This window comes from Capsella rubella, unplaced genomic scaffold, assembly GCF_000375325.1.
Source record: "Capsella rubella cultivar Monte Gargano unplaced genomic scaffold, Caprub1_0 scaffold_2, whole genome shotgun sequence".
NCBI lineage: Eukaryota > Viridiplantae > Streptophyta > Magnoliopsida > Brassicales > Brassicaceae > Capsella > Capsella rubella.
This window is the reverse complement of record NW_006238922.1, coordinates 7,744,822-7,759,459: the sequence shown is the minus strand read 5'-3', so window position 1 is coordinate 7,759,459 and position 14,638 is coordinate 7,744,822. Positions and strand designations below refer to the sequence as shown.

Genomic DNA, 14,638 nt, shown 5'->3' with positions numbered 1-14,638 from the left:
CTTTACTAAGACCATAACCTAAATCTTGTATCTTTGCATTGTAATTGTATTTTCTTCAATGTGACAACCAAATTTATGATATTTAATCACTTTCGAAAAAAAAAACTCTATATATTTTCGTTGTCTATAACAAGGACTTGAAGTCCCATACTTATTAAGATATTAATGCACGAAATAAGTATACATAAGGGACCGTTGGCTATACGTTGGATATGCACTATGCACTATGCAATTTCACAAATCCAACTAACACACAAAATATAAAAAATAACATTTTCTCCATGGCATTATTTAGATTGCCGTATCCATTGGTGGACCATTAAAGCATAGAACCAACACCACCTACTTCTTTTTTTCTTTATACATTTATTTTCATCATATTCATTAGCCTTGCCACTATCCCACAAGTTTCATCTAACTCTCTATCCTTCCACAATGCTCCCATTTACCAACTACTACGTTTCTTCACCTTCCATGTCCGAGAAGAACGTTAGCAACAACAATGGTAACAAGAGGAGGAAGAAGAAAAAGCCGACTATGACGGTTTATGATGGAGGAGGAGGAGATGATTTGGCGGTGGTGAAGGCGGCGGCGTGGGCTTGGTACTTAAGGAAAGAAGATAAACCGATGATGAGAGAGTTTGATATAACTAGGGCATCAAGAACACCTCGACCTACACGGTATAAGATCGAAGCGACGAAGAACTTGATCCTCTCTGAGAATAGGGTTTTGGCTGAGAATAGGTTTTCTAGTAAGTCTCCTCTTTGGTATACTAATTACTCATCGTTTCGTGGGGATCAAGAAACGCAATACTCTCGTCTTCTTGATACTTACGAAATCAAGAACATCTCCAAGAGGCTTAACATTGATGATACTAGCTTCTCAGTGAGTTCAAGCAATGGTTTGTGGCACGACGGCGATGATCATCATCACAATCATACTAATAATACTACAAATAATGACAAGAGTTATAATGGTGGCTTCTTGAAAAAGGTGAGCAAGAGAAGTTTGTGGAAGGGAATGATTGTGATGAGTCCAGGGTCGACGGTTTGCGGGAGAAGCGATGACGTGGCATCGCAGGCCGGGAGGAGAACGGTTAAGGTTGCGGCGGCGGCGGAGGCTCTGGTCAGGTCGGCAGGAAGTGGCAAGAGTCAAAGTGGTCGTCGCTAACTTTAGTAGTGGTTTCTTGGGTTGTTGAAACTTTAAAGACTTTTTAGGCTGGATGGGACTTTCTTTTGAACATATTTTTTTGTTTGATTAAATTTTTATATTTTTTTAATTCCACTTTGTGATTTTCACCAGCTTTGTATTTTAAACAAATAGTAATAAATCATAAGTATATATGTATATATATAAAAAGTTTAATTGACTTGTGAAGAAATATTACAACTACACATGACTTGCATCTTGAGCTTGGATGAATCATGAACCTATAGGAAGCTTCAGCAGATCCTCTCTGGGCTCAGAGTTGTTTTTCCTTTAAATGGGCTGCAGATGAGTTAGGCCCAAATGTGAAAGTGTGTTTTGTTAGTTAAGTTAACAAAGAAATAATGGTTTTTTTTTTCACAGTATACTTTAATAACTCTAAGATCATCATTATCCATAGTCTCTTAACAAATCTTAAAGCTAAGATTTGTTAAGAAATGTCTCTTATCCATACTCGTTTTTACGATAAACTTTAGTCATAGTGATTTACAATGTAGAGTATATGTAAAACGAAATGTCATTTTGTAAAATAAAATCTAGGTTTGTTGTGGCCTCACTAGTGCATGAAGATTCCTATTCTTTCTTTTTTTCAGTCTTTTCCATCTTTTGACTGAGTACCAACTACACTTTATGTCTGCCATAGAATTATTGATGATCGTCCTAAGCACATAAAAATGAAACTTTAACCCATATCTTTTAGGGTGGGCATTTTAACTGAACCAAACTAAACCAAACCAAACCAACCGACCCAAACCAAACCCAATCCTACACTCAAATCAATTGGTTCTGTTTCTTTTCAACCCAAACGGTAAACCGAAGCGAACCAATAACCCAATGTGTTTTTAATTAATTAATTAGTATTAATAATATTATTGTAAATATATAACCTTACCCACATTACATTTGTTTATAACTTCGCATGTTTGATTTAATTTTTTGTTTTTCTAATAATTTACTTTAATTTTAATGTAGTATGTCTTTATTTTCCATGGTTCAAAGATAATTAGATTCAACTATGTCTAAAACTTTATATACTATATATTATATATCAAACAAAGGCTTGTAAGTTGTAACATTAGTTGACTTTTCTGAATCGAATAAAAACCAAACCAATTTAAAGCCAAAACCGAACAAAACATAAACCAACCCGAACACAAACCAAACCAAACTATTTTGGTTGAGTATGGTTAGAATTTTTTGAAAGCTGAATAAAACCTTTGTCATATACCAACCCATGATAATTTGAAGATGCACAAAAAAAGGTTGATTATGGAATTTCAAAACTAAACTACAATGATGATTAAGACCAAAAACTAAACTACAATGATGGTAATTAAAATGTGAAAGAATAAGAAGAAAAAAAAAAAGAAGAAAGGAACGTCAATGTCGGGAATAAAGAGAATAATAAAAAAATGAGTTTAAGAGAAGAGTTGTGGAACTAAGCTGTCGGCTACTTGACTCAAATCCTATCTCAAAGTTAAGGCTGACCAGCTCATCTTTGGCCCCTACTTCACACTTCCCTAACATTTTCAAATTTTTAAATTGTATCATACTTTTGTTTTTGTTTTTGTTTTGATATAAAATTTAATGTTTTGTAATGGAAAATCCAAAAAAATACAGTGTACAATTATTAGTTAAATAACACTAGATTTCATTAGAGGTTTTATAATTCATAATCAAATAATATAAATTTGTTGATTTTTTTATAAATCACTTTAAATACTAGTTTCAATGCACTTCTCGTAATTAATTTCCAGTTGATAAAAATTATGAGTGTTCTAACTTTTCCGATATTTTACTTATTACTGTTAAGGTTTTTCTAATTCCGCTAGAGATTTAGAAAAAGATAAAAATGGGATAAAATAAATTTTAATAAATACGTTAACAAAATTTAGTGTTCCGATTTACAGTTTTAACCATAGTAGATAAAAACAAAAAAGGAGAAATTTTTGTATTTTTTTAACTGAAAATTAGTTTTCATATTTTTTGTAAAGATAATTTAATATTTTTCTTACAAATATTATATAAAGAAATATAATTTTGTCGTGTTGCAATGCTTGATGCTAAATGTATTTTGTCTTAGGGTTACATAATAAAATCCTAACTATATTTTGGTTTAATACTTGTCTTATAACTCATATTCTAGATTTTGTGTTGGGTTTGACGGCGCCAAATATAATTGATTCTCTAAAACTAATGTATTTGCTTAATCCCAAAAATAGATTGATCAAAAGAATCATATAATATGGTACATCTCCCTTGTGACCTTGTCCGAGTGTTGTTAATTGATATTAGTTTTCTTTATTTGTCACATGTATCTTTGTGGTTCATCCATTGCATCTTTGGATGTTGTGATCTTGATTTCGGTTTGTCTTACTAATAATTTACTAAATATCATAGAGACAATAAAATACAAAGCCATGCTTGTTTGTCTCTTCTCTTAAACTTATTTTTGATTTATGTAATCAAGGATTATGTTGTAACTTGTAAGCAAGTTATTTTCCAATCAAATATATATGTTCATGACAATAATTGTAACCACTAGCATTGACTAGTTGGTGACTAAAATGTTATAATGTGGATTTTGGTGGGAGACTAGTTAGACAAAAGAACATCCATCAGAGTTCTATGACCATATATAGATTACAATAACAAAAATCTATTAAAGTAAACAAAGTTAAAAAATGTTATTTACTGACAGCGATCACCGAAATATATAGAAAAACTAATTAAATTGCATATTTATAATAAATAGTTTTAAAATATTATTTAGTATACCGATTATAAAATTAACATAGTTTCAATCTTTGTAGAAAATATTAAAATGTGTATATTATAGACTATGAAAATAATCAAAATTACATAAAATATACTAGCATCTTTATTTAATAATTTTTGTTTCAAGTTTTTCATGATTATATTATAATGAAAAATACTTGAAAATGTTCCCAAATGAAAATAAATTATATTTAACTATGTAAAAATATCCAATATTAACTTTAACAATTATTAGTATAAAATTTGATTAATTATTAATTAATTTTCTATTGTACTTTCATAGTTTTGAGTTAAACTATACATCTTATTAAATAGTTTACTTCACTTTATTAGTAGCCACAAATTTAGACATTCGTCTTAAAGTAAATCTAAACTCTTTTGGATTATTGTACTAGAAAAGTTGCACCATAAAATAAAAATAAAACAAAAGCACTTCTGAAATATTCTCAAATCTAAATCTCAATTTTTTTTTCCTTTTTTCAATTTTTTTTTTCTTTCATCCACAAGTCTTTTCAACAACAAGCCGCAGTGACAAATATAAAGATATTTAAATTTAACAAGTTAATATGAACCATATAATATACAAAAACATTACAACCACAAAAATCTACATGAACACTTTTAATTATTTTTGTAGGACATCTTCAAAAAACTATGTACCGTCCGATTAAACACAATCGAACGAATCGATCCACCATAAGACTCTACTCCCAACCGTATCTGAATAAAACCCGTTTCTTCAGAGGAATCTGCTACAGTCAGCTTTAGCGAAACCAACTCTTCTATTGGTTACATCAAACTCAACCCAAAGGTTTTGTTGATGAACGTTCCCGATTATATTACTAGCTGCACCAAGCATACTCGACCGTCCGATTCCAACGCAGTGAACTCCACCTCCTACGTTAACAAGAACCCTCTCTTTCGGAACAAGTATCTCAACTCCTCTAATAAACTCAAACACAAGATCACCTATCAACCGTTGGATCATCGCCACGTTACCATCGAAACACATGTCAGCTGTTCCACCGTACACGTAACCTTTCTTTAATCTCCGCCCTACACGTCTCACTACCTCTCCCCTCACCGCATCGTAAGCTGCGTCAACCAAGTGAGTAAACTCGGATCCTGAATCAACCATCGTTTGACCCGACCCGCCTGCATCGGGTCTAAAAACCGAACCGGAAATATTCAGCTTCTTTAAACCGAATTTAATCCCAATCATCGGTACAGTATAAGCCAACGGATCAAGATTCGGCATTCGTTGACTTTCAGGAAAAGTCAACAAAGAAACGTATTTAAAACCGTGCGAATTCGGGTTATCTCCGAGGTAGAACGAACCGGTTGGTGTAAAACCGGGCCGGTTCGATTTCGGTGGAATACAATAAGAGAACCTCGAAACCTTAGCTTGAGAGATAAAAGAGAGACGACCACGGTTCATTCCCAAAATACCCCTATCTTCAGAAGACTCAGTAGCGCAACCAAGAATCAAAGGAGGGGTAATTTCGGTATTTGAGAAAGTTATTCTCTCTTTTACAAGATTACCCTCAGCAAAAGTACCATCAGCGTAGAAGTAAGAGTAATGACATAACCGGTTCGAGTCACAAGAAGTGGGAAGTGTGAAATCTGGGATTCTTGGTTTACAAAGAGGGTGAGAGCAAGGTAAGGTAGAGAAAGAAGAAGACAAAGAAGGGTCAAAAGATGTCTTTGGTGGAAGCTTCTTCTTGCGATGGCACTGGATCCAAGAAAGTTGGCTACCAGTATCAAGAACCATTTGTTGAGCTTGTGGTGGTGTTCCTATAGGTAATGAGATGGTTAAAGCCATTGAGTATTTGAATCTTGATCTGAAGTTGTATGGATGAGACGACGGAGATGGGTTTTTCCGGGAGAGGAGGGAGGTTGTGAAGGTGGTGGAAGGTGGGAGAGGGAGAGAGGTTAGTGGGAAGTGGAGGGAGAGTGAGGTTGAGAGAGAGATGTAGTTGAGGAAGAAGATGAAGAAGAAGAGTGGTTTTGTAATGGGAGACATTTTTGTTGTTGTGAGTTGTGAAGTGAGAGAGATGATGGAGAGTAATGGGGATGGTGTGAGTGTGTTATATAGACACTTAACGTACACGTTTTGTTACTTAATTTTTCAGGTTTATTATAAGGTTTTATTTTATTTTTTGGTTTGGGGGAAATATTGTTTTGGGGTTTTAAGGAAGGATATACAATTTTCATCTAATTAGTATTTTCTGAAATAATTATCATTTTCCCTGAAACAAATAGATGATTTTTTTCAATAAATTAATTAATTATCTATATAAAAAACATTAAAGTAATTATCTAAAATTATGAAAATATATATTAAAGGCTAATCTGGATTTAGAAGATAAATAAGTTTTGTCCCAAAAATTTCTTAGTTAAAAAAAACATATGTAACATATTTTAATAATATTTTTTTTTTTAAATACCAAAGTAATTTGTAAATGATAATATAGCGGAAATTTTTTGTCAAAAATATATGTATGTTTTATTGTATTTTTCCGCATTGTTACATAATATTGTTCTATACTTATATAGATTAATTTTATCAATTAATAGTTCGAACTACTGATTTAACAAAATGATTCTAGGCAAATTTTTTAATTTTTTTTTTTAAGAATCATTTTTTATTTTTTTTTTAAGGAATCGAAAGATGGATTTCTACATTGGATCTAAAAATTGCTTACAATCATTTCGTTAGAAAATAGTAGTATTAGTTAGTGACTATTTTATCGATTACAACAAAATAAAGCTAGAGATTTTTTCACTACTGACTTACACCTCATACACAGCTTGCGAACTTAAGAAAAAAGTTTATCTCATATAAGCTAGCTAGTGGACTTTTTAATCGTTATATATAAGTGTTTTTGCCTTCCTTGAATGTGAAGTTCCCACATGTATTTAAACCAGTTATACCTTTGGCTAGATATTTTGCCTATGAATCATAAATTTGTAGCAATTTGATTATACTTTGGTATAATATAGGTATGGTGGCAAATAAGCGAATTATGTGGTTGTGAATTGAACATTTCTTTTCTAATATATAGTACAGTTGAATAATAATTAAGTTTCAATTCTTCGTTTAGTTGTAAGTATGATTTCAAGTAGTTGGATTATGTTAGGTAAGTACTTTATCAAGAAAACAAACAATTATATTTTAATATAATGTTTTTGCAATCAAATATTCGGCAGGTTTGTCATATGAGTTGAAAATCTCTAGTTAAAGGTATAACCTTAAAATAAATTTAGCGTTTGAATGGTTGTGGCTGATAAATTTGTTGTGAATAGAATAGTTTTTTGTTTATCACTCATAAATTATAAATTATAAGTTATAGTGATGCGTACCAAAAAAATTATAGATTAATTTCAAACCGCTTTTATATATAAATTCTTAATAAATTATTGTCCGTATGATCCAAAAATAATGTAGCCTAAACCACTAACGGATTGGTTTATCTTATCCACCATATCTATTCAAAGCATGCTAATTGTTATTATGAAAGAAAGTAAAATCTAACAAATGTTACAAGTGATTCGTCCAAAACTGTTACTAAAACAAGTGATTTGTCAAAAATAGTAATATATCAAAAATAGTATGTTTCTTTAATAATTTCAAGAAAAAGCTTATGTTACTGGGAAATAGGACAAAAGATCTTGAGGCGAAAGCAAATATCAAGTTTTTAGAAACGCGTTTTCTCTTAAATTTGAGACAATGATTTAATAACACATTTTGTCTTTTTATATAACATTCTCTATCAGATTTATTGATAATGATTTATATTTTCTTCTCTAACACTTTTTATTATCATTTCTAAATTTGGGTGGTTACAAACTTTTTTTGGTAAGTGATGTTTTATTATAATTGATTTGTGTTACCACTTTAAAATTTGATAGAACCGATGAGCAAAAGGTGTCACTAGCTTTGCTTTGAAGAACTGAAACCAATAACGCGTTGACGTGAGCTTTTGGTTATTTGTAATTCGATCCCAATTATATTGTCTATTGAATCTTGTGAAAATATTTATTTCTTTTTTTTTCAAATTAAATGTACATTAAAAATATAAAAAATGTATAGTACTAGTGATAACTATATGAATTTAATTTTCGTAGGACCATGTCTATGTTCATGAATCTCATCAACTGTTTTTTTATTTATAACATTTGAGACCATATAAATATAATATAATATTCAAAATCATAGTATGATTTAAACCGTAATATTATTTTTATCGACACAAATTGTAATAGTTTAAACTTATTTCTAGAACTCATTTGTACATATCAAATATGTAATATTCAAAACTATATAGTTTGATTTAAACCGTCGTATAATTTTTTCGATACGATAATCGAATACACGAAATTTATTTAAAGTGTATAAAACTCTTTTCGAAAGTGAATTTAGAGTATATATCAAAGTAGAACCATTGATCTACGATATTAAAATACTCTCTTAATTTGTTAACCAACAAATCTTAAGAATAAGTAGCAATTCTTCACAATTCCGATTTTATTTTATTTTATTTTAGTTTTGTTTTATTAGACGCTTTAAATAATAATGAGTTACGAATAAAACACGACAACATCATATTCCACCGAATTTAGAGTTGTAGAGAAAGCGACGACGACAGTTTTAGTATGCAAACAAATTTTTGAAAAAATATAGCACACTTTAAATCACAAATTTCAATGTCTCTTTCAAACAAAATAAAAACTATATAGTAAAATAAAATTATATACGACAAATCATATGTCAAAGTACTGGAACATACAAAAAGAGTTAGGCAAGCCTCATGATTCTACAGTTCTAAGTCCACTTGTCTTTTGAGTACGGGACCAGACTATGTTATCATTAGCCATTCAACTTAATTATGATATTTAAACTCTATTAGTTAGAGTTATGCTCATGAAGAAGATAAGCTCAAATTGATATATCTCTTTTGTAACATTATTGTTTTTCAGTATTAATGTTATATTGATTCCTCAACAATAAAATACTGTTTTGTACATCTATGTGAGTTAATAGAATTTTTGAAACATCCAAAAGAGGGAATATCAAAACAAACTTGGTAGTCTTTTCTTTTTGTCGTTGTCAAAAAGATTGTTTCAAATTTACATAGTTTCGTTTTCTCAAAATCGATCGTCGTTCTCTCCATACTCAATCCAATTTCCACATTTCTGACACTATCTACCATTATAAGATTTAACTGAAAACATGAGATTTCTGTTCGATTTTAAGGGTTTTAAGATTTGTTCGATTTTGTGGGGTTTTAAGATTTACCGAACAAAATTAAACCTACAAACTTTTTAGATCTTTTGAAATTAATCGAAAGAGTATGTATACAAAAATCGAACACGAAAAGTATCTAGGGCTTTTGAGATATATATATCGAAAGAAATTTTTGGAATATACATATATAGACTATCAACCTCTTAAATATCAACTTGATCTCCTTACTTAACATAGATCTTAACTAGGATAGTTTATGGTCTAAATTGTTCAAAAATACATGAACTACTAGTAAGACCATCATTAACGGAAGATGTGGAAGGATGATGCTTAGTGATAATAAATTAATATATTAACGGGAGATGTGGGAAGATGATACAAGAGGATCCACTCAGCACTTGCCACGTCGTCTAATATCTGAGCCAAACGTTTTAACATGGAGATGAAGACAACGTTGATGAAGGTTATGGTGGACTCCATGAGTAACATGAGGATAGTATTATGGACCCATGCATTTTCTACATAAACGATAATGATTCTTGATTGTCTTAATCCTACTTACTGTTGGCGATACATAGTCCGATGTCGCGTATAATCTCAATAACTTCGACCACAACTTTTTGAGCATAAAAATTTAAATGACCATTGTTTGCAATTTGCATGAAGAATCCATAATAAATTAGCCACATATTCTTTTATGACCATAGACAAGAATTGATCTAGTGCTAACCATTTGCAATATGTTTTGGCTTTAGAAAAGATTTTGGCACCGAGTTCATCCTTTCTTTAAAATCGAAATCAACTCAAGTGTAACAATCTTCAAAGAATGAAAATATAATGAAAACGAGAAATCGTAGTTACTAATTCATCTGTCAGACAATTACCTTTTTTTATAAATATGTGAAATTCGGACTAACCAGTTCTTTCTGATGAATTTTTTATTTTTTTGGAAATTAAAAGTTAATAATGAAACTAAATTTATTTTTCTCTTTTCTTTCTCCACCTACCTCTACTAGCATCAAATATAACGTAATTCTTTTCTAATTTCCGAAGGAGAAAATTCCAGATGAAAAAAACTGAATCCAAAATTATTATTCATTGATGCAAAAGCATAATTCATACATCATACAAAGTCTAGTCTTTACCAACTAATAGATCGATCTTAAGATTATGTCTATATTACTGATGCTAAGCAAGACAAAAATTAAAAAAAAAAAGTTATTAAGAGAAACTTATCATATCATTCATCAGGGCTAATTGAGTTTAACACAATTGAGTCCCCTAAAGTGTTTTTGAGCAGCACGATTTTCTTCTACCGCCTTGTCGACGACCTCTTCGCCTTGCTCTTCGTCAGAAAAGATCGTAAGTAGATGAACAAGAATGTCCATGATACAATCAAGAAGAGAAGCCTTTGAATGATCCATATGTGTACTGATCGATCTCTTGTATTAGATTGCAAGAGAGGGATGATGATGAGTATTTAAAAGTAAAAGTAAAGAGAGGTAGTGGTGTATTTATCTAATTCCTAATGAAAAGTCAAAAAGAGTGACTCAGATGTCCACGAACTAAAAAAAGTCCTCAACACTTCTTTTGTTGATTTAAACCTAAGATGCATATCACTATAAGATACATAGAATTTAAACCGAAGAGATATATACTTTTTTAATTTTTTTTTTATAAAACCATTTTATCATTATTAGAAAGTATTATATCAGATTTAATATATATTGATGATTTATGGTGAAATAATTTATAAATATAGCTAATTGGAAAAAGAGACATGTAGGAGTTTTATGTTTGTCTAGAGATGAAATTACCAATTTTCTCTATCTCTTAAATATTCTTTAATTACTAATTTTTTTTTTGAATTTCTAAGACATATATATTAATTATTTTAAATAAGGATCATATATCATTTTGAAAAAATTATTCATCCCATATTTTTTTTTTCTAATGTACAATATAATAAGTTTTTAATAATTTAAGGGTTATTAAATTTTTGTGTTAATTTTGAAATAATTTCTAAGATCATAATTTTTCGAGGATAAAATTATTTATAAAAAATAATTCTTTGGAGATATGTTTATTTATATAAAATAATTATATGAAAATAAATTAATATTATAAAATTATGTATTTATTTTCCGGATTCCAAGTGAGCTGTTGACTTAACCGAGTGAGCGGTTTGACTTAACAAACTCATACAGTTAGAGAAAACAACGAACGGCCAGGATCAAAACCAATTCCCCAACCACAATCTAAAACCGTCAGATTCAATGGCAATCATGTAAATAATACTAATCCTCAAGGGCATTTCTAAAACTTCACACAGATCACATTTTGTTTCAATTCGAGCGGGTAAACTCATAACAGAGCTCATCGTCTTCTTCATCATCATCATCACCATCGAATCCTAAAACCCTAAAATTTTCACAATCTAAATCGAACAATGCCGATACCAATCATCGAAACGTGCCGTAAGAGAAAGAGGAAGCCCAAAGTTTACAGCTCGTTACGGTTCGGCGAAGATGGGGTTCCGATTAACCGGAACGGATCGTTTCGGGATCAGATTAGGGTTTTTTTGCGGGATTGTGCTGATGTAGAGGATTATAATGTTCGTGGTATGCCTGTTTGGTGTACGCTTCTTGGTCATGAGACGACGAGCTCTGTTGTTCCGCTTTACACCGTTGAAGAAGATGTTGCTCGTTCTTCGGAACCTTATTGCGATCAATGTCGATGCACAGGTTCGTGCGATTGGTTTTGTGGTTTCTGGGTTTGATTTCAATTTGGGTTTAATCTATTTGGTTGATCAATTTGGTGTTTGATGAGATTTTGTGAATTGAGTTTTTTTGGAATATGGATTTGTTTCGATTAGGGTTTACAATTTTTTGTGGGATTGAGATTTTGATTACTGTGTTTGATGATTATGTTGAGATTGAGACTTTTGAGTAATGGGTTTTGGATTGTTCGATTTTGATTTGGTTTCAGATTGAGACTTATGAGTGATGGGTTTTGATGAGTATGAATCGTAAGATGTTGTTACTAAATAGGAATTTGTGAGTATTGATTCAGCTAAGTATTTGATGATAATGTTAACTCGTGATTCTTTGTATTGGTTTCACTGTTTCAGATTAGTATGTAGATTTTAAGATGTTGTTGAGCTGAGAGTCTAAGTACTGGTTTCACATTAGTAATGTATTTTTAAGGTGTTGTAGAATGGAGATTCTGAGTGTTTGAGATGAGTGAGTGTATATGAAGACGTGGGATTTTGGATTCATTTCTGTAACTGATGAGGATCAATGGTTGGATTAGTCAGATTTGGTGGCAGTTCTTGACTTTGATTTTGTGTTTTGTTTAGGGTGGAGCAATCATTTAGTGTCAAAGAGGAAGTATCACTTTATAATACCAACTGATTCTGAGTGGAATATGCCATTAGAAGATGATGTTTTTGATCTACAAATTCATCTCTTACATGGAGTGATTCATGGTAATGGATGTGGTCATTTGATCTCCATCAATGGTATGGAAGGAGGTTCTAAGTATATGTGCGGAAGAGAAATCGTTGATATTTGGGATAGGATTTGTAATAGCCTTGGAGCACGGTAATTGATATCACATTCATCTAGTCTTGTTGCTTTTGTTGGATTTTTTTCTTTTGCATGATTGGGATTTGGGAGATTGATAGAATGTGTTCTTGTTGCAGGATGATAACTGTTGAAGATTTCTCTAAGAAGAGATCTCTTGACCTGAGGTTGCTTTATGGTGTAGCTTATGGCCATTCCTGGTTTGGTAGATGGGGATACAAGTTCTGTCGTGGAAGTTATGGTGTGACCAAGGATGACTATGAGAACGCAATAGAGCTTCTTGGTTCACTAGAACTTGATCAGATAGACGTTGATTTCAGTGAGCATCAACAAACTAAAGATATCAAACAAGTTATTCGGCATTACAGAGAAATGAGTGAAGGTCATTTGAGGACATTCCGAGATCTTTTGCGGTTTATGCTCATCATCAAGTCACATGCTTCTCCCCAAAAGCTTCTTCCTGCGACTCCTCCTCTCCTGACAGATTCTCCTCATCCAAAAAGATCAAACAGGTTGCTTTTGAAGAAAAGTGATATCGCTCATAATGAGAAGTCTCCGAAATATAGGAACTATAGGACTGTGGCAGCTAACTTGGGTAGTAGATGGCCTGTGAGGAGACTGGAATTTGCAGCTGAAGTGATAGTAGAGTCACTGAAAGAGATGAAAGCAATGAATCCAAATGGTATGACTCGGCAAGATGTTAGGGATTCAGCTAGATTGCATATTGGGGATACCGGTCTGCTGGATTATGTGCTCAAGTCTATGCACAATGTGGTCATTGGGAATGTTTTGGTCCGGCGTTATGTTGATCCCATTACACGTATTCTGCATTATACAATACAGGAGCTTGGTGATGCAATGAAAGCCATAGAACCAAAGAAAGAAGAAGCTGTTGTGCTAGCAGAGATTACTCCTTTGAGGATTTTTACTCCATTGAAACCTGGAGCTGATGTTTATGGAGATCTGTTATTACTATACACAAATGTGTTGTTGAACTATCCAGAATCTGAGCAAGTGAGATCTGCAACTCAAGCTATCCTAGACAGCAAGTTCTTCATAAAGGAGTGGTCTATATGGGACAACAATGAAACAGTCTTACAATATGTTTGCCGTATCAATCCAAGTTTACTTGATTTCAGATCAGAACAGGCCACAGAGCTCCCTCCAGGTGAATTGGTCACAGTTCCAATACAAGCCACAGTCTTTGATCTAAAGCGAGCCATTGAAGAAACTTTCAGAGATACTTACTGCATCTTAGAAAATTTTGTGGTGAGTGAGATTGAAGAGATCAAGGAAGGCATGGGTTTGACCGAGTCTTGTTCTGCATTAACAGTGAGAGGTCATGGGATTGACTTGGAATCAAACCTGAAGTGTCAAGGTGGATGTGATACATGGATGGTGAAATGTGTTTGCAGAGCTAGAGATGATGATGGTGAAAGGATGATATCATGTGATGTCTGTGAAGTATGGCAGCATACAAGATGCTGTGAGATTGATGATTCAGACACTTTGCCTCCACTTTTCGTGTGTTCGAATTGCTGTGAAGAATTTGCAGAACAACAGAGGAAACTGTTGCAGCCAAAATATGAATTTCCAAGTTCAGACAACATGTTTCTGATTGAATCTGCAGATGATTTCTATGGTGATCAGCAGAGATGTCTTGATTTGATTTTCCCTGAAGAGAACTATCTCCTGTAAAGCCAATTTTGGATCAATCTATGTAGATAACTCAATTCTTTTGGTAAATGAAACAAAACTGTATTAGACTTGTGTTGTGTTGTGTTGTGGTATACAAGTTTGGTTAAAGACTCTGCTACAAAGA

General features: G+C 32.1%; 3 protein-coding genes across 3 annotated transcripts; 2 read left to right on the top strand and 1 right to left on the bottom strand.

Moving 5' to 3' along the window:
• Window positions 1-229: 229 nt before the first annotated feature.
• LOC17895421 lies at window positions 230-1,349 on the top strand. Its single transcript, XM_006300482.2, has one exon. The coding sequence runs from the start codon at window positions 436-438 to the stop codon at window positions 1,168-1,170; it is 735 nt and encodes a 244-aa protein (XP_006300544.1). The 5' UTR covers window positions 230-435; the 3' UTR covers window positions 1,171-1,349.
• A 3,164-nt stretch (window positions 1,350-4,513) lies between these two features.
• LOC17896186 (aspartic proteinase PCS1) lies at window positions 4,514-6,022 on the bottom strand. Its single transcript, XM_006300426.2, has one exon. It carries the CDS (start codon window positions 6,005-6,007, stop codon window positions 4,724-4,726), a length of 1,284 nt encoding a protein of 427 aa, XP_006300488.1. The 5' UTR covers window positions 6,008-6,022; the 3' UTR covers window positions 4,514-4,723.
• Window positions 6,023-11,681: 5,659 nt separating this feature from the next.
• On the top strand, window positions 11,682-14,622 carry LOC17896072 (PHD finger protein MALE MEIOCYTE DEATH 1). The gene is made up of 3 exons (XM_023787772.1): window positions 11,682-11,976; window positions 12,591-12,834; window positions 12,936-14,622. Exons 1-3 carry the CDS (start codon window positions 11,682-11,684, stop codon window positions 14,512-14,514), a joined length of 2,118 nt encoding a protein of 705 aa, XP_023643540.1. The 3' UTR covers window positions 14,515-14,622.
• Window positions 14,623-14,638: the final 16 nt, after the last annotated feature.